This window comes from Lampetra planeri, chromosome 11, assembly GCF_965212315.1.
Source record: "Lampetra planeri chromosome 11, kcLamPlan1.2.h2, whole genome shotgun sequence".
Taxonomy (NCBI): domain Eukaryota; kingdom Metazoa; phylum Chordata; class Hyperoartia; order Petromyzontiformes; family Petromyzontidae; genus Lampetra; species Lampetra planeri.
The window spans coordinates 15,126,934-15,154,440 of NC_136117.1; the positions used below are offsets into that span (position 1 = coordinate 15,126,934).

The 27,507-nt window shown below is 50.3% G+C and overlaps 1 protein-coding gene across 1 annotated transcript in view; it reads right to left on the reverse strand.

The window, feature by feature from the left end:
• EXOC4 (exocyst complex component 4) overlaps nucleotides 1-27,507 on the reverse strand; it is a 106,383-nt gene that overhangs the window by 73,579 nt on the left and 5,297 nt on the right. The window contains exons 2-9 of the mRNA XM_078598996.1: nucleotides 26,662-26,851; nucleotides 25,618-25,812; nucleotides 24,728-24,912; nucleotides 23,279-23,373; nucleotides 18,471-18,720; nucleotides 16,790-16,967; nucleotides 11,551-11,699; nucleotides 8,442-8,530 (exon numbers count right to left, since the gene is read on the reverse strand). Of these exons, the coding sequence (XP_078455122.1) occupies nucleotides 8,442-8,530; nucleotides 11,551-11,699; nucleotides 16,790-16,967; nucleotides 18,471-18,720; nucleotides 23,279-23,373; nucleotides 24,728-24,912; nucleotides 25,618-25,812; nucleotides 26,662-26,851 (1,331 nt within the window). The remainder of the gene's footprint in view (nucleotides 1-8,441; nucleotides 8,531-11,550; nucleotides 11,700-16,789; nucleotides 16,968-18,470; nucleotides 18,721-23,278; nucleotides 23,374-24,727; nucleotides 24,913-25,617; nucleotides 25,813-26,661; nucleotides 26,852-27,507) is intronic.

Consider the following 27,507-nt stretch of genomic DNA (forward strand, 5'->3'; position numbering starts at 1 on the left):
AGCATTTTTGTATTCCCCCCCCCCCACCATCAATCGCCGCCCACCCCACCACGACCGCGTGACGCGACATCGTAGAGCGCGGATTGCGTGGGAGGCGTGAGGAGGCCTCGGAATGACTGACACCAAACAATATCAATTGTACGGGAGCCGTGTTATGAAATGGAGGGCATGTATCAATCAGGCGAGGGCAGCCGCCGTCGATGTAAAGCTATCGAGGCGCGGTAAGTGCACATGAATTGTTTATTAGCACGCTGCCATCGGCCGCCACCGACCGCCAGCACCCGCCAAATCATCCGCCCAGCGCGGGCGGAGATGACGGGAGATGACGGGAGATGCCGGCCCACCTCCCCCTCGTAGACTCAGGGATGAGTAGGGTGGGCGGAAGGTGTGGGGAGGGGGGGTTTGGGTGGGGGTGGAGGGACAGTGGGGAGTGAGAAAGCAAGGGAGGGGTGCAGCTCAGTAAGGGGCCTCATGGGACCGGGCTGTCGGTGTGACGTTTCGTACCAGCATGAAACTTTTATGCGGGTATCAGAGGAAACGGCCTCAAGGTTAAGGAGTTGATTGGTCTGTGGTCCACCATGATGGGTTGGTGAAACTCTAGCCCTGCCTCACAGATCTGGTCGCCTTCCTCCGCTCGCGCACGCCCCACTCATTGGTCAAAAGTTTAACGTTTAGGCTCGTTAAAAAGTGTTTTATTTAACAAGCTGAGAGCTCATTGTGATTCAGTATCACTTCCCAATTTAGCTGCATTATTTATCCAGGTGAGAGCTAATTTAGATGTAATCTCAAATGAATGCAAATTAATATGAAAATATATATTAGAGGTAAAGATTTTCAACAATTTATTTACGGTTTATTTAAAACTAATTGTATTGGTTATGACATTACGGAATCTTTATTGTCCCCTCTACAGGAGGCACGACCCTTGTAATGACCCACAGCAATGACTGGGCTGTGGTGAAACATTGACCTCTCGACGAAAACACAAGTTGAGCATCGTAGTGAGTGCGTTGACCACGAGGATATCCAGTGAACACGAAAACACACACACACTGTATAAACACACACACCCACGCATACACGTAAACACGCTCGAACACATGCTCGCATAGGCGCGTACACATAATCACACTGAAACACACGCTCAAATGCACACACCCATGCATACACATAAACACACTCAATTACACACACTTGTGTGCGTACACACACTCGTGCACGTACACACACTCAAATACACAGACTCGTGCACGTACACACACTCAAATACACACACTCGTGTGCGTACACACACTCAAATACACACACTCATGTGCGTACGCCCACACTCGTGTGCGTACACACACTCAAATACACACACTCGTGCGCGTACACACACTCAAATACACACACTCGTGCACGTACACACACTCAAATACACACACTCGTGCACGTACACACACTCAAATACACACACTCGTGCACGTACACACACTCAAATACACACACTCGTGCACGTACACACACTCAAATACACACACTCGTGCACGTACACACACTCAAATACACACACTCATGTGCGTACGCCCACACTCGTGTGCGTACGCACACACTCATGTGCGTACGCACACACTCATGTGCGTACACACACACTCATGTGCGTACACACACACTCATGTGCGTACACACACACTCATTTGGGGGGAGGCCCATTGAGCTAAGATGCTCTCTCTTTTAGTTTCCAATCGGGACCCAGGCTAAATGGTCTGATATGGTAGCAAGACACACAGAGCTATACACTCGGGCAAATACAAACACGTGAATGCACATTCACAATTACTCAGACACACACAGGAGCGAGTAGGACTGGTTGTGAAATCACTCACCACTGAGATCACCCATCGCCGCGGTCGCTGGGCTCATATTGTAGTGTGCTAACCCCTGCACCACCGCTCCCCATTCTCTCACGTACAAAGACCACCCATAAACACATTAAGACTATTGGGGAAAGTCTTCTTGGTGGGCACTTATTAAGGCCAACAGGGGGGTGGGTGGCCAGCGTCACCGTTGACTGCCTTTGTCTCCGTAATGCCAGCGCTGTTGTTTACAGACCACACCAGGTATTGCACTAACCAGAACAATTAGTGCATTGGCAACCACTGCACTACGCATACAATGACACCCACAAAGCCCCTACCGTGTGCACACACACCCAAAGACAAAGATCCCCCATATAACTTGAACAGACTGTTGGGGAAAATGCTGTTAAGCGAGCACTGACGATAGCTGGCACGGCACACGAGGGGGTGGGTGGCCAGCACCACACCCAGCGGTCTTTGTCTCCCTTGTGGCGATGTTAACACACCGCACCAGGTACTCATTTGAAGCTGAGTCGACCTAGGGGTAGCCCAGGACCGGTTCAGACAATCGTCACAGGTGGTGGCCGTGGGCAGGAATCGAACTTGGGTCGCCGGGTTCGTAGCGAGCCAACCGCTACACTACGGTGAAACACACACTCACACCCATCTGCACGGTGCAACACAAACACACACTCACACCCATCTGCATGGTGCAACACAAACACACACTCACACCCATCTGCACGGTGCAACACAAACACACACTCACACCCATCTGCACGGTGCAACACAAACACACACTCACACCCATCTGCACGGTGCAACACAAACACACACTCACACCCATCTGCACGGTGCAACACAAACACACACTCACACCCATCTGCACGGTGCAACACAAACACACTCACACCCATCTGCACGGTGCAACACAAACACACACTCACACCCATCTGCACGGTACAACACAAACACACTCACACCCATCTGCACGGTGCAACACAAACACACTCACACCCATCTGCACAGTACAACACAAACACACTCACACCCATCTGCACGGTGCAACACAAACACACTCACACCCATCTGCACGGTGCAACACAAACACACTCACACCCATCTGCACGGTACAACACAAACACACTCACACCCATCTGCACGGTGCAACACAAACACACTCACACCCATCTGCACGGTACAACACAAACACACACTCACACCCATCTGCACGGTGCAACACAAACACACTCACACCCATCTGCACGGTGCAACACAAACACACACTCACACCCATCTGCACGGTGCAACACAAACACACACTCACACCCATCTGCACGGTACAACACAAACACACACTCACACCCATCTACACGGTACAACACAAACACACACTCACACCCATCTGCACGGTGCAACACAAACACACACTCACACCCATCTGCACGGTACAACACAAACACACTCACACCCATCTGCACGGTGCAACACAAACACACACTCACACCCATCTGCACCTCCACTCCCCTTGCCCCCCAGCGGGTTGCGTTATCCATCCATGGCACCCAGGTAAGGTAGGGTGACACGCCACGAGATGGGTTTGGTTGTGTGGTCGCTGAGCAGGGGGTAGGGCAGGCAAGGGGTGAAGAGGAGAAGGGGGAGAAGCGTTCGGCCAGGATTGAGATCATTAAAAACATCCCCTGGGCAAAGAAACCAAACTCTGGCTCAGATAGAAAACATTTACTTACGCTCCAGCAGCACGGAGCCTCACGGTGATTTATGAGCGACCCGGAATCGCCTTAAGTGGCCCCTGTTGCCTCAGACCGACAAAGAAGGGTGGAACCAGCGGTGCGGGAGTGTGTATAGGTTAGCGCACTGCATTACGAACCCGGAGAACTGCGTGGTTATTCGCAGCTGTATATTAACCATACAACTATAAAGATGCGCAGTCTGCTTCACTCACAGCGGACATTAAAGATTCTGTGATTCGCAAGAGCTGACCACTGTGTATCACCGGCTTCATGGTCCAAATTTGCTGAATTGAAAAATGATCTGCATATTGTAATCTACACAGCAACCATCAAACCGAACTGAAAAAAAACAACTTGGCAGGACCCTTTCAGAAAAGAGAGTCATGAGACTCGGTGAACAAGCAGAGTAATAATAATGATAATAATCTGTACACCGGTATGAGTGTGTACGCCTCTGGTAGCCAAGCCGGCTACACGCTATCACTTCAACAGGGTGCGCGCGCGACATCAACGGCGAATTATACTGCGCTTTAGCCCTTAACCCAGGAGGCAGCCGTTTGCCAGGAGAGAGGCATCGTTTCTCAATGGGCTCTCACCTGGCTCCGTGTATAAACCTGATTGATGTCAGTCCCGACTCTCAACGCTCAACCGCAACAACAGGAAACGCACTGCAGCTGGTGCGGTGCCTCGCCGCTCGCTTTACAACCGAAATTATCATCGCGCTCCCACAAGGACGTTTCTGGCTCGAGGACGCGGAATTAATCAAGTGCCGTAGAGTACATAAAATGAGTACAACAGCGGTTGTGCCATCACTCGATTGACGAGCTCTGTTCCCCGGTACGATCACGCCCCAAATTACGTCTCCCCCTTTTATGTCGTTTCGCAAATACGTCCTCACTTTATTATCAACACCGCTAACCGATGTGCGTCGCCTCAACCCCACACTCACGTCGCCGACAGCATCGTCCGTCCTTGCTCGTGTCCGTCGCCTCGGCCTTCGCCTCCACCTACCCTGTCAATCACTTCTATTTACGTCGTTTCGATATTCGTTGCACGTTTCAGCACGTAAACCGGGGTATTAGTGTACTTGTTTAAACTCACGTCTCTCTAATATATGTGTGTACAACTTACGACCATCACAGGCATGTGGAATAAAAAAAAAACTGGCGAGTTAATTTGGCCCGGTGGGTGAGAAAGGAAACTAATTACATTCCTAGTATGCACATTTATAGCCCCTTCTCAATCCACTGCTGGAAGAGGGTCTTCCCATGCCACATTCGTCATGGAGGTTGTTTGACCATACGCTGATCAGCATGTGTTGGTGGAGGCCGAGGATCAGTTCAGACATCACTCGCTAAGGATGTGAGCCACGGCTGGGTACATAGAACAATGTAATAACCACTGCACAACCATCCTCCCACATGCCTAATCTAAAAATATAAAAGGGAAATTTGTGATTATGTGCGTTTCTTCAAAAAGTTTAGCGTACTTCGCGACATGCAACAAACTTTAAATTTGCCATGTGGGTACTTTCCAAACTGTACACCATGCAAAAATTATAAAAAAAGACTTTTGTATTTTGGGGGGGGGGTGGGGGCGCAATTATGGATATATTTTGCACGGCAAGTGACCGGTGACATCACAACTGCGTAGGCCGTGCATTAATCCAAGACAAGAATCCAAGTCTCGGGCGAAGTCGGGTAGTAAAGCTAGTATGAAATAAACCAAAAAATAAGACTATAATTCGTGGTACCTTGACAGCACTCACATTTGTTTTCATGCAAAACAACATTTTGGCCAATAATTAAAGGCATTTGAAGCTTTAGGATTCATGGGGTCGCTGGGCTGAGTGAGAGCAGTGAGCGGAAGGAAGTGTTGAGTGTTAGAGTGAGCTGGGAGTGGTGAGCAATCACCAGCTCAATGTGCATCGAAGAGCAGTGGGCGCCGCCATCACTCTCACCGCGGCGCCGACGAACCCTGACCCCTCGCACACAAGCGGAGCGAACGACAGAGGTGGAGAAGACGCAAAACAGGGAGCAGGGAGGTAGCGGTCGTGACAGCGACAGGCAAGGGAGAAGCAGGCTGGGCGCGAGCGAAGAGAAAACGGGGTAGAGGCGACGGAGTGGGTGCTGGCCACTTCCTGTTGCAGAGGTGGGGGGGGGGGGTGACCTGCGGCGCGTGCAAGCACCAGCGAGCCAGCGAGAAATCATCCAGCACCAGCCTGGGAATGGTGTCTGCGCGGGGTGAACGGGGCATGCCACCCGGCGCTCGCCAATTCATCAACGTTAAAGCGACGCGATCGGGCGGTGGGCCGGCGCCAAGTTGCGGCGGTGGCGGGCGGCACTAGCCACGCAGCCGGCGCTCTTGTGACGACGGTGGAGAAGGGGCGACGGAGCTGCATGCGCCACCGCCATCCATCACAGCCAAAACACTCTCCATTCGTTATGCATAATTTACACTGACAAGCCATCAATCTACACCCTCCTCTGGCTTTTTTGAGGGGGAAGTCGGTAGGAGTGGAGGGTGGAGGGGGTAATTACATGTTTTGAGATGAAATCCATGTAATGCCGCTTGTAGTGAAATATATTTATTTCACGAGCGTTTACTGCCGAGCTTGCAAATTGAGCCGTGGTGCGGAATCCGTACAGATTAAGGAGCCGGTAAAAGTGTATTACCCCTGACTGGCAAACACGAGGCTCCCGAACACCTCACACACGCACGCACGCACGCACACACGCCGTGCCAGCTCTTGCAATACGGTAGCTTTCTGATTCAATACAAATAAATACCGATATAAACGTACATGCCCGCAAAAAGAGCCATCGTTCTTCGTAACAGATAAATCTGCGCTGTTCATTCAGGGGCGTGAATTAGGCATCGAATCGAGCATCGGCCCTCAATTAATAAAAATTCGAAACGACCGTGCCGAAATAAAATAAAAGGGAGGAAGTTGATAAACGATAGCAACTTTTTATGGAGATAAATTAATTAATAAACCCTCGCCAAGCGATAATTATCCACTTAGTGAGGGGAAGGAAAAATAAACCGTAACTCCAGGACGTGACACGGGGGCGCGCGTTTGCTCGCTTCCTGTGCCCCCAATGGGCGGTGTGGAATATTGCCCGGGCATAAAATATACATTACAAAGTCAAACAGAATTGGCCCGGTGATACGGTGAGCTGGGCTCCCTGGTGGCAGCCGCGATGGGGGGGGGATCTATTAGCACCGAGCCGGGAGCGGCCGGGCCATGCGAGAATACCGGCACAGGGTGGCGGCAGCGGTGTCGGTGCATTAAAACTCACCGTGCTTATCAACTCACTCATAATGTAAATTGCAAACATTATTTTTTACAAAAACACTTTAAGCTTCCGCCAGAGCCTTCGATAATGCCGGAACGGTGCTTTCTCGACACACCCGCGAACGCCTATTTAAGAGGGTTTAATTTAAAACGTGCCTTGCTTACTTACGCAGAGGCGCCGAGTAACAAGTGCAATTATGGCATGCAAATACCACGGGCGCGGGGCAACCTTTACAGGCGGTGGAACTGATCAACGGACAAAGACGAACGCCCCACGCACCTCAACGCACGCATGCACGTGTGGGTGCGCGTGCGCCCGCATTTCGATACGAAGCGAAACACATTCCAGAGTACTGTGCTTTCGTCGCAGTGTTATAGTGTGTTGGTGCCACTGCAATGCATTGTATAGTGGTGTAGTTATGGCAGAGCATTGCAGTGCAGCGTAGAGTATAGCGGCGTATTTATGTAATTCAGTGCAACAAAGTGTTTCAGCTATTACACCGCATTGCAGAGTGTTGCAGTGTATTGAATTGTGACCGTTTTGTAACGAATGTAAATGTTAGTGTCCACTCAGCCCAACATTCATCCAACAGATGTCCAATAGAACCCATATCCCATCACTTGTTCTTTCCCACCTCTCCCCAGTCGGACACATACCAATCTCAACAGGCTCTCTAATTCATTTGAATATGTAATTTCACAATGCCATATTATTGATGGGAACAATAATACTGCCCATAATGGCACTCATTTATCCAGGAAGGTCTCTATGGCTGGTGACATTGCCTCGCGTTCGCCGCTTGTTGCCGAGGGTCACGATTCGAACCGAGCGGCCACTCCGATTAACACTGCGGATGTGATAACAACGCCGCTCTCCATCCGCTTCACAGCCGACTTTAAAGATCCCTGCGACGTAATTCGCAAGATTGGGCTATCGTGTGCCGGCGTCAAAAGTCCAAATTTGCCAAATTAGAAAATTGCAGGCAAATTACCCAATTGGGATCTCACACACACACACAGCGGCGATCATCACCCCCTGCTGGCAGACTAACGCCCCAGGTCGCCCTTGCAAATGAGAAGTATCCTGGTTCTCATCTGATTTTACGGCAAACCCTCTGCCACCCACCAAGTGGTCCCGCAACCTATAACAGCTTGCCATGCATGGTGGTCGCACAGCCACGCACCGAGGGGTTTAGCATGCCGGATGGGATGACACTTAAGATCCACACATATGGGTTAATGAATCCACTGCTATCTCGCATGCAAACTGTTTTCAACCGCCACACTGCAGGTCACGGCAGCACTTCTATTTTGCTTCTTTCTTCTCACTGTTCCACTGTGGAAGTCCCTCCCATCGTCTCTATTTACAACTTAGAAAGTGCTGTTTGTTACTGGCTACTTTGTGAATTGGGCCTGTGCTAAGTAACTGTTATAAAAAAAATCTCCAAGCAGCTTTGGGAGTTTCCCAAGTCGTTATGCGCTCCACCAACCCCTTCGGAGTGTCACAGGCGCGGTAGTGCGAGTGTCGCCATCTTCTCTAGGCCTCCGACTCACCCTGCAGGGCGCCGCTCTTGATGTACAGCGCCTGCCGCTGCTCGCGCAGGTAGGTGCTCATGCTGATGGCGTGGGACGACGACTCGAACCTGCCGGCGTGGAGGGGAGAGGGCAGATGGGGCGCGCACGGCGGCGCTGCTGAACACGGCGGTGGGGGCAAGCACGCACGGCAAGGACGAAAGCCAACGGAACGGGTCGTGGTCAGCTGTCACCACTCGTCGTCGTGATCGTCAGCACCATCGTCGTCGTCATCGGGCCATTCTACCCATAGGACAACCACCGTTGATTTCACCACAGAGAAATGCAAATTTTATCGACCCGAGGGATGCACGGCTGCCAATCCCTAACGAGGAATTGGACTCCGATCGCGAGCCGCTCACTCTGCCGCCGAGCCATCCCGGCTGGATGGGGAGGGCAAATAAAAAGGATGACACAAGCAAACGCAACGGCTGGAGATAGCGGCAACGGGGCCGGGGGTGCTCCAACGTCACTACCCTTCATCCTCATTATCGGCATCACCATCACCGGTCCGCGCGCATCGTATAACAAATTTGCGAGTCGAAACAACGGCAGGGGCCCACAACCCCGGGCCCCGCGTGACAAACGGCGCGAGAGTGCGATTAACGTCGCTGCAGTGCGCGCCGCGCGGGGTCTCGCCCATGCCCACGCGTCGCTCGCTCGCTGCATGTGCAAGCCCACACACAGTCGCGTTAAAATTAAAACAAGGTGCATGCCTAAACACAGAAGTATCTTGCCTTTAAGCAAAATACCTACGGTGCGCGCGTTTAACTTGTCCGATACGTACGTTTGAAGATACGCTGTATGAGAAAAAAGACCTTAAAGTTAGAGTCAGGTGTTCTCTGACTGCAGTGACGTCGCATTAAACAGTACAGGAGCGATGGTGCAGTTATTATTATCACTACGCTTGTTTGCCCCAGAAAACCTCACTGAGTCTCAAGACTTTATTAGGAGGGTCCTGCCAAGATGTTGTGGCTATGTGTAATCCCAATTGAGTAGATGGCAGGTAAATTTTCAGCAATGGGATGTTTGGCTGATAGCAATTAAATTGTGTTTTTTTTTTCAATAATATCACCAAAGTGCAATTGGGGAGCATCTGACATTTTAATGAATGAACCTTTAAACGCTTGCACGACAGCCCAACAGATATAGCCCAGGTGTGCATCTGCAAGATAAGAACACCCATTAATTTGCTGAAGACATATCTATATCTACGGGACTGTAGAGCTTGGGCAATTATTGGCAGAGGCTCAGCGCCTTCTCACGTGTCCGTGGTTTCTCAGCGGCAGGAATGTTGAAATTGCATAAATGACAACGAGGCGATGAAAACCTAAAGATCGTCTTTCGTTTTTGTGGCCTGCAACTTTCTTTATAAGATAAGTCATCTGTTCAGCCGAAGACAAATAAAAAGCTGACAAGAGAGAGGTGCGTGCTTAGGATTACACTGATAGACAGGCAGATACATTGACGACTCCGAGAACATATGCAACATCCAGCCACCATATTGACTGATAAATAAAAAAGTAAATGGGCTTGGGCAAGACAAGTCACGGGAAGAGCCGGGTGGGGCTTGTTGCATTGCGAATCGGTGAGAGATGGCGACTGGTCTTGGGAAGGGCTTCATCCAGCGGTGTAGAGAGCAAGGCATATGGTGATTACGTTGATTTGCCTTTGGCTTCACAGGACACCCGGGTGGCAATGCAGCTTTTATCCGGAATCAAATGGTGGGGGCTGAGATGCTTTGCACTTTTTCCCCGCACGGAGGTGTTTACATGTCGAAATAATTATGCGTTACCGCGCGAGAAAGAGAGATATTCCCCCGTAAAATATCACGGACACATCCTCCGCCATCACTCACTGTCCCTTATACCGCTTCAAATTTAATAACACTCAAGATTAAATGCTTTATTTTCCATAACACGCACTCCCGATTCCAAGTGGCGGCGGCGGCGTCCATTTCAAAGACAAATCGATGGACTGGCAGGCACAAATTGAAACAATTTCACAGGACAGACAATTTGCAAAAGGAAATGCTTGCGCGCGGCCACAACAATCTGCCGCTGAATTAAAAGGCTTTGCAAAAAAAAAAGGCAAGGCGCCGCTGACACCACCTCCGCAGGCTCTGCATTGATTCCTGACATTTTTATTTTCTCTGAATCGCTCGTCCGCTCTGTTGCTGGTGGCGGCACCGAAATAAAAATCGATTCATCCTAAACATACAAAAAATATAAAATAAAATCCTTCCTCCCAAAATATCAGGGTTTGTCATTTCCCAAATCAGCCAACTGTTTTTTTTTTGTTGGAACAAATATTTCCAAAGCCAAGAATAGGACACGGAGGGACAGACCTTTACCGTTGCTGCGGCAACAACGTCCATTGACGGATGACGAGTATCGTTTTGACAACTGTCAACTCGCTCCGTGTTTCTTGAGAACCGTCGCCGTGGAACGTGTTGCTGTGATTTTTTTATCACAGTGTTTTGCACGATGGAAATGCATGGCATATTGTTCTATTCGTCATCTGTGATTAATAAGGCTGCTTCCTGTGCGTAAGACAGTTCAGCTTCTGAGTTGCGTGCGCTCCACTCAAGCGTGAGAGTCATGGCAGAGGTGGCAACAATGGTGATGATTGTTGCGATCCTGTGTTGTGTAACATTGTTGTGGTGATGGTTATTGGAGTGTTGTGGTGACGGTTGTGATGATCCATAATTGAGGTTTTTGGTTATGATAAGTGGAGTTGAGTGCTGTGGTGATAGTTGTGGAGAGAATTGCGATGGTGGTGATGTGCGCTACGTTACGTATTGTCAAGATGATGATGGCAACAACAGATGCACTGTGATGATGAATGTTGACACCGGACAGTTGTGACGATGTTGGCCATGGGGATAAGTGCTGTCATAATGGCTGTTAAGTGTTGCAATGACGACTGCGATAGCTGCGATAATAGTAGTGATGGCAATGATTGTTGTGATGATAGTAGCAACAGGGATGATTGTTGCGATGATCGCAGTGACGGCGATGATCGATACGACGATCGTGGCGATGGCAGCGAGTGTTAGCGATGACGGTTTTCGATGCAGTGCCAGTCTCACTTGAACAGCGATGGCCGCTGTCGTTGCTGCTTCTTCTTCACGAAGAACGAGGAGAAGTCTCCACCAGAACTGGGGTAGGGGAGCTGGGCCGAGGGCTCTGCTCCGGCAGCTCGAGTGTTCTTCACATCCAGGTAATCCGTGAGCAACATCTGCGAAGGAGCCATCGTCAAATCACTATCACCACGAAAAGCAACTGATGATATATTGCCACCACCGACACACGCACAATCTTCACCAACTCTACCATCACGACGTCACCATCACCAGTGCTTGCATTATCACTACAACCTTCTTCATGATCAACAATCGTCAACAACGCACACACGATCTGCGTTCAAGCAACCATCTAAATATTACTGCAACCATCACTGCGACTGGAGTCGCCACTGGAATCATCATAATCATAACCAACATCATTATCACTCTGCACGATCTATGTCACCGTCACTGTCGCAACAATTTACATTCCAGCCATTACCGTCACCATCATCCACAATCGCCCATATTATCATCACTCTAACAATAAACAACATCATCATCACTAACACAGCCACAGCTGTCTCTTTCACCATCGTCATCACGAACGCCTGCATTATCACCACCATCTCCCCAAACCATCAATATCGTCATAACCACCACCCTGACAGCCGCAAACATCACTTTCGCCATTATCACCACCGCCAGCAGCACCGTCAATATCACCGCCACCACGGATATCACCGCCGCCATCATCATCAATCACCATCCTTAGTCATCCGTAATCGCCAATCTCATCACAGCAGCGCCATCGATTACACCAGCCCGGCCCAGCAGACGGCCTCGGGAGCCAGCGTTTCCACTGGGTGGAGCGGAGAGACCGAGGCGCGGCGATGCAGCCGGGAGGCGATTGCGGTTGCGCGCCTTCTCCTCCGCCTCCCCGCCCCGCGCGGGTTATCTGTCGCCCTGACGTGCACGTGCGCCGATACTCTATCGGGCAGGACAGCCAAAACACGGCCGCGCGCGTCGACGGAGCAAGCGCCGGCGTGTTTTTTTGCCTTTTTTTTGGCCTCTTCTCTCTGCCCGTTAGATTGGCTCGGCCAATCCATCAACCTCGGCGGGAAACGAAAACGAGCGTCCGTCTCGTCGCGTCGTCACGTCAATTGACGTGCGGAGATAAGAGCCTCACAGCAAAACTCCGCTTGCTCCAAAGGAGCCGGCTCCGGTCTCCGGCTGAGAATCAGGAGCGGCCGAGGTGGCTGGATGGCTCCGAGGTCAGAGACGCCGAGTCGGAAGAACTGAGAACCTGGGTTCAAATCCAGGTTTCAGCCCATTGTGATTACCTGTGGTTCTCAAGTGGAAAGAATTGGTCTCAGCCCAGTCACCAATCACCGTACAACAAAAACGCATGGAGTTACGTTTGTTTGCCACTTAGTTTGGGCAAAATCCAGCTCTGAAATAATATGGACTGATGCCTACTTTATTGAAGGCGATATTGGCACGTAAAATGAAGATTGATTGATTATTGAACATGTGTTCCTACGGTAGACGTAATAAACGCCAATTGGGTATCATCCAGATAAATAAGGGACGCGGATCAGAAAGCCCGACACTCGCTGGAGTACGATGGGGTGCAGAGATTAGCGTGTGAGATGGCAGAGAGATGCGGCAGAGTGAGGGTTTGTGTCTGCGACACCTCCTGACCTTATTTGATCACTTTGTTGTTGTATTTTCAACGTCGTGTCAAAAGACGCAGAAGAGTCCGAAACTCTCGCAGAGGATTGGAACCATTTGTGACGGAGAATGGTCCGTGGAAGCATATATCACAGAGCTAGCTATGAGATCCCTTCAGGTGACTCTTGTTCCATACATTAGGGAGTAGCACTTTTCCACCCGCTTGCATATTAGAATAATGTTCAGTGAAAGCAATATTTTACGCAGAACGGGAACGTTACAGGGGGCATAGAGCAACAGAAATAAAAAATAATTAAGCCGTCATGACCTCAGCGGCTAACACAGAGTGAGCAAAATTAAATGCAACTGCGCGCAAAATATAGTGCAAAATATTCCTTTCTGTGAGCACTTTAACTTGGCTACGAAGCCGACATGGGGAAGACGGCAACTCAAAACTGTTGCCCACTCTAAAATGTAAGATACTGGAACGTTGGAGGATTCGTCAACCACGTTCCGGCAGGCCACATAATAACACTGTCGTGTGCTGGCAGGCCACGTGGCATCACATGGTGTCGTGATGTCATACCGTGTATATACCTGACCCCTAATCTGTACTGCATGCCTCCAGGTATCTCGTCTCTCATCAGGTTTATCTCACTTTCATTTCACTAATCATCATATCTTGTCTGCAGCTCTCTTATCTCTATCCATTTCTCATCTCTCCTTCATATCACAAATCATCATCTCTTGTGTGCAGCTCTCTTATCTCAATTATTTATCTTTTTCATGTCAATAATCTTTATCTCTTTCCTACAGCTCTCATGTCTGTATCTTGCTTTTGCCTCTTTTTCATCTCGCTAATCCGTAGCTCTCCATGCCTCTGCGAGCCAAATCTCTCGGCGGGCCAAAGCTCGGCAGGCCACTCCCGAGGCCTTTCGCGGGCCACATGTAGCCCAGGGAACGCCACTTGACGGACCTCGTTCGACTCCAGCACGTATGAATAACAACGACCAACGGACGGACGGATAAATAGCGATTTACAAGTTTCCCTCGGGCGACTTCCCCCCTCCATGAATGTGCGAGACGGGGAAGGTGTTCCGCCTCGAAGAATATCTGGCACCGACAGCGGCGCCATGAGCGCCGCCGACACTCAGAGTGACACCGCGCCAATTAATTATCTGCAGATGTCGCGTCGCGCCTGCCACTCGGCACAGGGGCACGGCGCGAGGAGGTGACGAGACCACGAGTCGACTCGCAGGGCCATGGAGCTCAACACCGGCACGAGCTTAATTAGTATTAGCAAGCTCTGTTCTCTGACACAAATGAATATTCACGAATGTTTCTCCAAAATGTATATTTATCATGGGAAGATAAAAGGCGTGATAGGTATATAGGCTTTTTTTTTTAAATAACAGTTGCTGAGCACAGGCCCAAAGGCCAAAACACCAGATGAACAAAACAGTGCTGATAATACGAGGCGACTAATCAAAACTCTCATTTATGGGACTGGCCAAACATCCCAGTGCAGGGCCTTCGTGGAAAAGTCTTCATTTCGGTGACATTAACAATAAAACTTTTTTTATTGTTTTATATTTATATTTTTATTATTTCCCTTGTACGTGACTTTACCGATAGAACCAAGAATATGAATCTCTGCAGTCACGAAAGCTTTAAATCAAAAGTAAAACTTATTGTGACAAAGTGAGGCTTTCCTGGGCAAAGGTCATTGTTATTACTACAACACAAAGAAGAATGATGATGATGTAGCCGGCCGTTGGGTTAAATATGCATGCACGTGCCGCACACAAGCTTCCGACAAATTCCACGTAAACCGGCCCGTGGATAAATAAAGATTGTCCCATGCACCACCTGCTGATTCGAAACACCGCCACAAATAACGTCTTTGCCGAGATGAATCGATGTGCTGGGAGACGTATTTAGACGTGAAAATCTGCAGCACGGACAGAGGGAACATTACGTGATGGAGTGGCAAAACCAGTAGGGGGTGGTGGGTAGGGACTCCGGCTTCTGTACTGAAGGCTGATCATTCCATTGTAAGTGGAGCCTATTTGTTAAGCTTAATATTTAAGAGTTGGAGCATATCACGATTACTGCGGCTAAGAGCCAATGGCTGCCAACGAGAACTGTGGTTGCTGCCTGGGGCTGCGATGGCTCTTTCTATCCATTTTTAATGTTAAACCTTTTTCACTTCCCATTTTACACTCCAGGCACTCTACCCCCCTCCCCATCTTGTAAAGAAAGCCACAACCGCAAATTGGAATATGCATGACGGCACGTGAGAGAGAGAGCGCGTGAGTAAAAGTGAGAGCGGGCGGACGAGAGAGTGGAACTACGATAGAGAGCAGAGGGAGAGTAAAAAAAAGATAAATATATATATGCTAAGGCTGGGAGGGCAGGGCTGATTCATCTTGTAAAATCTTGCGCGAAAACATTTGTCAAATTATTATGTTGGAACGGATCACGAGGGCTCCAGGCATATTATTGGGTTTGATTGCTATCAGCTGTTGGTGCACGACGTCATTTATCTCCCCGGATGGACGCCCCCCCCACCGCCCCTGCCGCCCCTGCCGCCCCCGTTCGCGGTGACAGATGATCTGCAAGAAAAATGAATCTGGCGGCACGCTCGCATGCGTCGCGCTAAAAAATGTTTCCCGCCGCACTTTGTCTCGTTACGTTCCGCAGACGGAGAAAAAGCATCTTATTCAAAACATCCTTGACGGCGTCGCTCCCTCGTCCGTGACACAAGAGGGAGTGGGGGGCCCAAAGTATTTGGGTGGTTACGACGGGGGCATCGCGCCATGGCGCAACCAATATGCGGCGGCGTTTCTCTCGCTCGCGTAAACGAGCGGGCGCACGTGCGAGTCCGCTCGTGGCTTTGTAACAAGATTACCCCGTCAGTATGGCTCACGCACGACGCTCGTCACCGCTCTCGGGCACCGCGTCGTGTTTGTACGTCGCCGGCATGTCGATCCGTTGCTCCGCTCCGTCACGTTATCCTACCGACAAATTGAGCTCCCGAAGGCAGCGGTGCTCAAAATGCATTTCTTCCTTGTTATTAATAAACACAAGCCCACGCAAAACAAGTTAATTAAGCGGCTCATATTTATTTATTTTCTGCTTCCAGCTTGTACTGCTGAGTCATTTAGTTTCCGTGGTCCCATGATTAATGGCGACATGTATCCCTGCGTCGGCACGCGGTTAAGTTGTGCATTTTGCCAGGCATTCCATGCGTGCATTGCTTCGGAGCCGGGCCACGTACGTACAAATGAACGCAAATGCACCCAATGTTCCGCTTGGTGAGGACACGAAAAATAAACGCATGGGTGCGTTGTCGAGACGAGCCGTCGCGCGAACGTGCTGCAACACGCTCGTTGGCATGAGAAGCTTTGGCACGTAAGCATGCACACGCCCCTGCGTGCCGAAAAACTTTGGTTGGAAATTCGTGTTCTTGACCATCACCTCTGCCGAAATTGATGGGCCCTCCTTAACACGTGTGTGCGTGCGTGCAGGCACGCACGCACGCAACCATGTCTATACTCGCGTGCTCCCAATTTCATGGTGCATTTACCTGCAGCACGGCCTGGATTTTGGCCCAGACGTCGGCCATGTCGTAGAGCTTCACGTCGCCGGCACGCCCAGCCCCGCCCGGCCCTACCGCCTGCTTGAGGTGCGCGAGCACCACACTGTGTGCATCGGCCACGCAGCGGAATTTGTCAAACAGCAGCTCCATCAGCTCCAACAGCAGCCTGCAGGAAGGAGGAGGGGAGGCGTTATTGACCAGACATCCCTTCCACGGAACGAGCGGTTTTACACCGGGGCTATTTGGCGGGCCGAGCCAGAACTAAACCACAAGATGCCTGAATGTGGCTCGGAGGCCAAGCAGGGCCAGGGGCAGGGGGACGTCAAGCACAGCGTCACCGCGTTATCTGAATGCGTCGCGACTCGTTCATGGCTCAGGTTCTGGAGTGAAACAAGAAGCATGCGCCTTCTGAGCCTTTTCAGGAGGTAAAATGCAACATGATGTTGAATCCATGCGTAACTTCTATAAAGGCAAAAGTAATTTCAAGCCAAAATGAGCACATCTCCTATTTACAGCCATGAGTGGTGGAAATTCCACAATACATTGGCAGGGGTGAATCTACAAATAAAACACTGTTGACTTCACTCCAAAGATATACTAATTTTAGTAACCACGGAGGGATGATGGGCCGAGTCAACCCCCAACCAGGATTTGAACTCGCAACTGTCCGATTTGCGAGCTGCTGGCTCTTCCGCTGAGCCACGGTGCCGAAGGCTCCCATTTTCACTGCAATACTGCTTTGAAACACTGTACGAAAACTTACAACAAAAAGGACAACAGCTATTCTGATTTGCTTTATTGACCGCGTGACAAAACATCCAACGCGACTCGAGAATCATTTTTTTAACGCGTTGAATGCCTGACTTAACCGGAGCGCTGCCTGCGATGCAGGCGTGTGTGCGTGTGAACCCAGTGGGAATCATCGGTGAGGAACAGCTGTGCACCAACAACACAAACAACCGGCGCGCAATGTCCAGGGCTTCACTTCTCACTGCATATTTTCCGAGTCGCTGATAGAAGACTGGAGCAGCTGGCACGTGACTATAAGCCACAGCCCATAGCGAGAGTGATACTAGATGTTGTGTGCTGGGTGCAAAAATATTTTCCCTGGTCAAGGGACTCGACAGTGACGTTACGAGTGTGCAATTGTCACCGGGGTTGTGACGTGTATGTATGTGTGTTTAAATGTGTATGTGCAGCTGTGTAAGTGTATGTATGGGTGTATATATGGCACAAGCCCCGTGATGATGTCACCACCACTTAGTGGCAAAAGGCGGTTGTTTTTGTTGTACAGATGTGGATTTAGATATGTGTGCATGTGTGGGGAGCAGTCGCTAGGTGGTTATTGTACTGCACTAGGAATCGAGTTCGATTCCAGCTCACGGCTAACACTGGTGAAGGACATTTGAACCGGTTGTAGACTTCTGAGGTGTATACACATCGGAACTGGGGAGACTAACGTGGTCAGGTGTGATTCCGGCCACACCAGCCCCTTGTGCATCCTGCCGGCCTTCAGAAGTACTCACTAACAGCACTTGCCCCAACAGCCCAACAACCTGCATGAGCTACGCAGGGGATCTTTGTCTTTGTGTGTGTGCGTGCGTGGCGGGGAGCCGTGAGCGCGGCGGCGGGGAGCGCCGTCACCGGTGCATAGTCTGCGCGGCCTCACCCGGGCTGCGCGTCGCGCGGGGCGGCGCTCTCTCCGCGCTGGTAGGCCGAGTCGGCCACCTGCGTGGTGGAGCGGCGCACGATGGCCTGCAGCTCGCGCTCAAAGCGCTCCTTGATGGCCTTGATGGCGTCGGGGATTTTTCCGAGCTTGGCCAGGGCCGCCACCAACACCGCCATGAAGCGGGCGCTGTCCTCCTCGGGATCGCGCTCCTCTGGGTTTTCCGTCACCATCTCCACGCTCACCTCCTTGCCTGCCGCCGCCGCCACCAGATGTTAGGGTAAATTTGAAAATTAAAGAATTTACATTTATTCCAATGCCAAACTCTAGTGTTTATGTTTCTGTAGCTTAGGTGACCCACCCCTGCCCTCCCCCCCAATGTCAGATGTCTCTGTGCCGCACAAGGTGATGCAACGTGGGCATCAGTTGGGGGGCAATATTGCTATTGGTAATTCCAATTCACTAATTTTAAAGCGTGATTTCGAATTCGGACCTTATTTTGTTTTGGACCGAAGGCGGGATGATTTGAGAAACTTTCCCATTGTTTCCGCTGCCGCACCGGGAGATTGAACCGAACCAGTGACCTCTGGATTACAAATCCAAGGTTGCTCAGATGTCAAAAGGCCGAGCTGACACTGCAGAGATCGTGACTAAACCGGGTTCTCAAACAGTGAGTTGATGGCCTCACCAAGGGAAAACAAATACATCACGTGGTTAAATTCCAGACATGATCATTTTAAAACATCAGTTTTACCGTCATGCGATGAATATTACTATGCCCAATACTATGTAGGCCAGAGGTCACCTGAAGCAATCTCGGAGGTAGCGCTACAACATCTGCTTTGGTGGGCCGTTTTCTAACACAATGTATAAAGTATGCCAGATATACTAACATTGCAGAGGCAGCTGAATGACCGCGGTTCTCACCACCAACGGCTCCGGCCCACGCAGGGGGAGCACTTGCTCGAGGACTTACGGCGAACCAGCCCGCATGCAACGCATTTCTAATTAGCCTCATTTACATGTAACATTTAATGGTCTTTGTTTGTCTATTCAAATACGCGTAATAATGAGCGACGCATCTTTACCTACATGTACTTCGTTAATAAAAAAAATCAACACACATGATTCCTCTTCAATACTCATTCAAAGAATTGTTTTTTGTTTTTTTAAACAAGAGAAGGACTGATCGGTGCACAGCTTACGTTGGGATTTACGCCGACTTTGTTAGAAAGACGAAAATGTGACCCGAAAAATGCCAGGACTGTTTACACTCTTTGCTCCGACTGTTTGTCATAAAGCACTAAGCGACGCGGAGTGCGTGCTACTACGCACCCACAGCACAGCGGCAGAAACAACAAGCGCAGCAGCCACAACCCATTGATTTTTGAGCATAGTATTATTGTACACACACATAGGCCTTTTTAAGGGGCCCACATTACTTTTCGCAAGTACGCACACACACTTAACAACTGTTATTTGCGTGTAATATGTGCAGCCTGCACTGTGTAAATGTCCCGGCCAATAACAAAGCTGCGTGCACAGCTGTTGGCTCAGTGCTGTGCGTGCACTTGGCTTTAAATGTAAATGTTGGTTTTGTGCGCCGGGGAAACTGCCAACACATCACGCTAATGCCTTCCCGTTCCCTCACCCAGAGAAAAAACCCCGCTGCTATTTGGCCGTGTGGGTTTAGCCGGCTCAGGCCCGTCGCTTCCGACGCCCTGGAAAATCCGCCGTGCGGCGGCGCGTGAAACGGCACGCGGAAACTCATAACAATAACGAGCGGCGAGCTGCCCGCGCTGCCTGGGAGGGACGGGGGTGGGCGGGTGGGCGGTGCAGTGGAGAGGCATAAACCCGTCATCCTGCAAAATACACACCGCCGACCGCGGCGACGTTTTTGTAATGCGGTCTCAATTTAGCCGTGACCGAACGCTGCAAATCACGCTGGCATTTACTTCCAGACGGCAGGTGAAATATCTCGCCGTGTCCTCGTTCGTTCTGTGCCGCCCCGGCCGCGTGACGGGACTCTGTAATGCCCGGGGGCCAGGCGACCGTTTTAGTGTGCGATCAGCTTGTGGGCCCGTCTCCCCGGAGCCCAAAAATTTGCAGCTATTTGGCCCCCGCCTAACCCTCAACAGGAGCCGCAGATTTCTTATAGCGTGTTTATCTACGCGGCACGCGCATTTATGCCTTTGACAAGCGTTTGCGCGTTCTACCGTTGATATTGACTGGTTGCCACATGTGTGCATCAGCTAGAGAGGTTATTATTTTACTCAAATCAAATGTGCACGGTTTCTGATGTGGCAACAATAAAAACACAGCCAAGTGCTCGGTGTATATCGCATGCATGTATATACATTGGATATATACAGAGCACTGTGCTAAGAACCTGGCGACTTGAGTTTGATTTCTAGCCAAGGCTATCGTCAGTGGCGAGTGATACCTCAACCGGTCCCGGGTACACCCTTCACCAACAGGCACTGACCAGCATGGTGAAGTAGGCTAAAATAAACCCCCTACCACCCCCACAGTGTGGGGGAGCCCTTCAATCAGCAGTGCATTGGCAAAGGGCTGTAAATCAATGTTGATTTATTTCACATCATACACTGTAGATATATTCACTCGTAAACTCAATATATTTACCTGTACACTTTGGGTGCGATAATTCACCACCCCCACCCACCATTACTCGCAGGCTTGCAATTCTATTCAAGAATCAATTAGATTTGTTTTATATTTACAGTGAAGTGTAGCACCTCCAACCCATTACATAGACTATACAAATCTAAACAAAGCCATTATTACACACGCGATTCAATGCACACGTTGTAAACTTAAAAATCAATATGAATCAAAGAAGACCAGGTCCATCATTAAAGCCAGGAATGAAAACCCACTGAGACAACACATGGCTATTTAACCGGGGAGACCTGGGTCATACAGGCCCGGAACGAAGCGGGTTAAAATACAAAGGACGATTTACTGCACACACATGAGTGCACTGATGATACAACCCCTCCACTCAAGAGAAAACAAAGTCGAAGTAATTTCCTGTAACAAAATGAGTATTGAGGCAGTGCTCATCTGTTTACAGCCCTGAGCCGCTGACGGAAATTCCACAAAGCTCAGGCAAGGATGGGTCTATCCAGAGGACAACCACAAAATAGGAAGTAAACAGTCAACACATTCAACAAGCATTTCATCGACCTCGGAGGGATGATGATGGACCGCATCAACCCCCGACCAAGATTTGAACTCGCAACCTTCCCATTGCAAGCCGCTCACTCTGCCACTGAGCCACGTGGCCGGATGCTCCCCCGAACGAAGACCGACACTAAATTCGCCGCGCGCCTTCAGGCGCACCTCCACGCCGTACAGTGCACACGAGCGCGCGCGCACATAAATATCAACGCGCACGCTTCACACGCGGGACTAATGGCGGGAGCCTTCCCGCCCCCAGCAGCGAAGAGAGAGAGAGAGCGGAGCGATTCGGAACCTGCGCCGCGCTATCCTGGCAGCGCGGGAGCTCTGCGGGAGCGGGGGGCCGGCGGGAGGGGGGGGGGTTAAATTTATGGATGCCGAAGCAGTCCATTACGGTGCGGCGGGCGAAATGCGGCTAAATGGGTTTTTAAATGCAAGGCGAGCTAATCATTTTTCACGGGGTAATGGAGGGAGCGCTGTAAGCTCTTGGCAAGAGCCCGCTGGGGAGCCGCCGAGCCGCACACACTCGCGAGCACGCTCTGCACAGCCAGCGAAAATAAAAGGGGGCCACTTATTTTGACGGCTGTTATGATTAGTTGGATTGTTAGTGTGGAGGATCGCAATTATTATCATTACTATTATTAGCGTAATGATGACGATGCTAATGATGACTTGTGAGTGATTGTAATAACGATGATGTGTGATTATAATATTTGCTCTGCGAAGACGATGATTATTGTTATTATGGATGCAAGTGTGATTTGATTTTTTAACGAGCGTGCTTTGTTGACTCCCAAAAATCCACAGTATGTAATGATACACGTAATTCATTTTTCCAAGTTACGGTTTTGAATTCCGATTGTGTTTTTAGTTAGTATTTTCCCTTCTATCCTCAGCACACCTGACCCAGATGATTTATTTACCATGTGCCCTGCTGCTGTGTATGTATCTGCATGCATGTGCAGTGGTTAGTTCACTGTGCCAAGATACCTGTAACCTGGGGTTGATAGCATAAATAACACCAGTGGCACACGATATCAAAACCTATCCTGGATTCCCACTTAGACGAGTATCTGGAGCAGTGGATAAGCATCAGCTCTGGGGAAACAAAGGCTGCTGTGTGTGATACTCGCCACACAACCTCCACGTGCACCATGTGTGTGCTAAATAATAACAGGTGCTCACTAACACTTACCCCTACAGCCTGTGTGGACTATATCAGGTGACTTTGTCTTTGTGTGTACGTGTGTCTGTTAACACGCAACACCTGCTGGGCCTGTCCCATGACCTCCTGCCAGCAAGACTGCAACACCTACATGCAGTGGACCTAGCCTGGCACAAGCAGGTTAGCGACGTCACTTACAACATTTACTCTTACACCCTGTAAGGCCGAGTGGTGCATCTTTGTTCGTGTTTATACACATGCCCACCCTAACATTGCCAGCGAGCACTGCTGGGCCCATCTGTCTCCCCATGGCGGCCAGCAGAAGACGCGGGCACTACTACGTACGAGGCCGGCTGATGCCATCGCTCTCAACCACGCACCGGCAGAGTGCGCGGATATAACAGGGGAAGGGAGAGGGGTTACATCGCCACGCCTGGCCCCCTACCGTGCGAAGAGGCAGAGTCTGGGGCCTTCCTCGGTGCGGGGGGGCTCGTGACATCTGTGTGCTGGTGGGGTGTCCCGGTCTCCTTGCCCAGAGACCTGAGGGTGGCGGCATTGGCGGAGTCATCAGAGGCAACACCACTCAAGGTGACTTGTGCATCGAGCACAAATTAATACCCGTGCCACAAACTCATCAGCGAGCCCCCTGTGTGCTAAATAATAATAATGTAATGTTGTTCATAGAGTACCGTCACCTTTTAATCAAATGGCACCTCACAATCGCCGACGACCCACAGACAAACGGGAAGTCAGCCAGGCGGTGAGCTGGTGCTACTAACAATTGCCCAAGTTCCCCAGTCCTCTATATATTAATGTTTCAGCCAATGAATGAGTGTTTTTACATGTGGGAGAAAAACCGGATCACCATGAGAAGACCCACGCATGTTAGGGGGCAACACACCACCGTTACAGATGGGACAGATGGGACAGGTGGGACAGGTGGGACAGGTGGGACAGATGGGACAGATGAGACAGGTGGGACAGATGAGACAGGTGGGACAGGTGGGACAGATGAGACAGGTGGGACAGATGAGACAGGTGGGACAGATGAGACAGGTGGGACAGGTGGGACAGATGACACAGGTGGGACAGGTGGGACAGATGGGACAGGTGGGACAGGTGATAGTCGGCACTTTGCTCGACCTCCTTCTCTTAGCGAGCCAGGGCATGGCTCCTCGATGCCCACGGGAAAGGAGTTTCACAATATTTGTGCCATTACCAACACTCGCCTCCACAGTGCTGGTTTACAGGTCACGTCTGTGGTCACTGCCGCCCTTGTAGAACGGTGTGCGGCCATGTGCATTGACCGTGTGTGTCACGTGGTGTCATGCGGTGCAAGTCACGTTGTGCGTGTCACGTTACGTGTGTAATTCTATACGCGGCACATGTCGCGTGTCAGCTCATGCGTGCCAGCTCACGTGCAAACTTTCCAACGACTGTCACCAGATCGGCCTCTGTGAAAGAGTCTCGTGAATGATGCTACTGCGTAGTTGGAGATGGAAGAGCAACGCTCACAACAACGAGCAGAGCACGGGAGGTGCATCTGTCAGTTTATCCTGGTCAACCCATAACACCTGAGTCTCTCCCGTGACTTCCTACGAGCAGTAAAGCCTTCAACACATGATGGCCCAAAAGTGCACCTAGCCTGACACAAGTGCTGCGGTAACGTCACCCCCACTTTGTCGGTGAATGGCGGCGACCGATGTGGTTGTCATGTTACGTGTATCACATTATGAGTTTGATTTTTGTTGCGTGTCACACCGTTATGGGCGTCAGCTCTTGAGCGCCGCGTTCTGCCGCATCACACCACGCGTCGCAAATCCCACGTGCTACACGTCACGCGCGTTATCCCCCCGCGTGTATGTGAGAGCGCGCACGTAAAGCTGCGCCGTACCCGGTGAGGTGCGGCGGTGGCGCGTGGTGTGCCGCATGGCCCGTGGAGCGGATGTAGAGGTGGCGGTGGAGCTCGTCGATAAGGACCACGTGTAGGGTCATCTTCCTGGCGTGCAGCTCCAGCCGCAGTTCGCTCAGCCCCTCCACCTGGCGCAGGTGCCCGTCCAGCGCCTCCACGGCCGACACCTGTACGGCCACGCGCGGGCGACCGGGCACGGCTCGAGGTGCATAGTACGCGACGGAGCTGGGATTTATAGGAAATATATACGAGAGGAAAGTGGTTCCCAACCTTTCCGAGCCCGCGGATCACTGTCAACCCTCTGGAAATTCTGTGCACCAATAACATATTTTTGCAAATTGAAACGATCTAAAGGCGCGATAAAAACGTTAATTAAAAAAACATGAAAATGACCGTACTTGCTTTTTATTGACTCGTATAAATGAGATGGCTCATGCAATGGGCAGTAAAAATATGTAGTGTTTTGCAAAAAAGAATGTGGCATCTGCAACCCCTTCCCACGGCCTTGGAGAGCGCCAGTAGTAAATGGACCACAGGGTTGGGGACTGCCACACTAGAATAGTACGGTAGGCTGCACGTGTAGGTTTGCTGGGAAAAACAGAGTTCCTCAATAGTGCTTTATGCGGGCTACATAGTAGAATTTGCATGCTGGCGGACCACGTGACGTCACGTCACCGCACGTGACAACCAATGTCTACCTCTCGTCTCCAGGTCTCTCATCCATCTCTCGTCCATCTTCACTCGGAGAGCCATTAATGTTACACGATGGGTAAAACCAGCAAGACGAGCGGTGGCGGCGGGCCGTACACTGTCAGGAAGCGGCGAGCCGGCCGGTTGCTGTGGGAGCCGGCGAGTGCCAGAGCACTGCTCACCAGCATGTCGGTGGCGCGCAGGTAATGCTTGCTGCCCATAGCACGGTCGAGCCGCTGCGGGACCTGGCGGATGTCCTCTATCTCGTCGAGGAGGGCGAGCACATGCTTGTGCTCCACGCCTTCCACCCACAGCTTGCGCAGCTCATGACGCTTGCACTGCAGCAGCGTCTTGCATGACAGCAGGTTCTCTCGCACCTGCCGCCAGCATGGGGTGGGAAATTACGTGGTTGGGGGGGGGGGGGACATGCGACGACGTGGGTTGAACCGGTGACATCGTCGTTCACCGAGCAGGGGTGCTGCAGACGTTACTATCCGTGATTGATTTTGGGCGTGGCTCGCGTAACATTCTGATGTGTCGACAAAATTGCGGCGAAGGTGGATGACTGATTTATCGTCGCTTGTTTAATCTCTCTTAAATATTTCATTTCCTGATTAATTTACCGATTAAATATTTACGAAAGAACAGTAATTAAAGTTCACCATGCTCATTAAAGTAAAAAAGCAAGCTATTACGCATTCAATGAGCGTTTTCTACAGCGTTTCCTGGAGTAATTAACGCCATGACGTCATCATTTTCGAACAACATTTGAGTTGTAAGCATGATACATCATAACGTTGCAATGACGAGAAGACGTATGTTGAGTGAACCCGAGTTGAATAACTTTCAAGCCACCTCTATTCGTACTTGAAGCAATTCATAAACAATTCGGAGTTAGGCCATGTAACGATGATCTGAACAAATCTGTCATTGGAAACCCTCCACCACCTGATGAAGTTAACTGTGCGAACTGTATTGGGGTGGAGGATCATAATGACACACCTGGCCAAACAACAAAAATCTAACATTGGTCGCGAAACCCTACATATTAAATTCTTGGGAGTACACTAAAACATAAAAACAACACGACCAAAATGTGAAACACAACTTCTACAAAGACAACCGGTATCATCATGTCATGAAATTCAATGTCCGGTTGCGAACAATGATATTGCGGCAAACCCCAGTTGCACCGCTCGTGAAAAACTGCGAGGGCGCTCGTGCACCTGTCGGATGCGCGAGCGCGAGGCGGCGATGCGCTCGGTGATGGAGTTGTAGGTGCGGATGGCAGTGGTAAGCTCCGTGTAGTGCTGCACAATCTTGTCGTCCAGCTCGTGGTCGCAGCGGTCGTATGCCTCTTCCAGCCGCTGCTTCTCCGCCTCCCGGTCGTGAACATCATCGCTGGTCGAGAGGGTCCTGTCCACACCATCGTGACCATCACCATTATCAACATGGTTGTCATCTTTCGATTTAAAGCTTTCGTGACTGCAAGGATTCATCTTCTTGGTTCTTTCGGTAAAGTCACGTACGTGACTTTACTGAAAGAACCAAGAAGATGGTTGTCATCATTTATCAACGCTTTCCAACTAAGGGTGAAAGTGTCGATGCATCAGCTCTTTGAGTCTGTTTGTCTGTCTATATGCAACATGGGATCAATATTGTTTTTCAAATGATGATTCAATATTAACTGAACTTTTCGTACAACATTGCACAGCTTTTAGAAACTTGCCTTTTTGAAACTCATATCAATTGATTTCAAACGTTGCCCACCACTTGGAGACACAAGCCAGAGCCAAATGAACGATTTCCAAATAACCAAATGTATTTTGCCTTGAACACCACCCATCAGCTTCTGTACTGCTAATTAAACGCTTTCCAATCAAACACATGTTGGAAAGCATTAAATAGTTCATGCATATGCATGATTGTTCGACGTTGTTTCTATTCATCAAGTATTTTTTTTTTTTGAATCATCAAACCTGTTTAACTTCATTGTCGCCATCGGTGGAATACATTTTTTTACAAAAGGTGGCTGAGCACAAAAGGCCCAAATCGGCAAGTGGCCAACGATA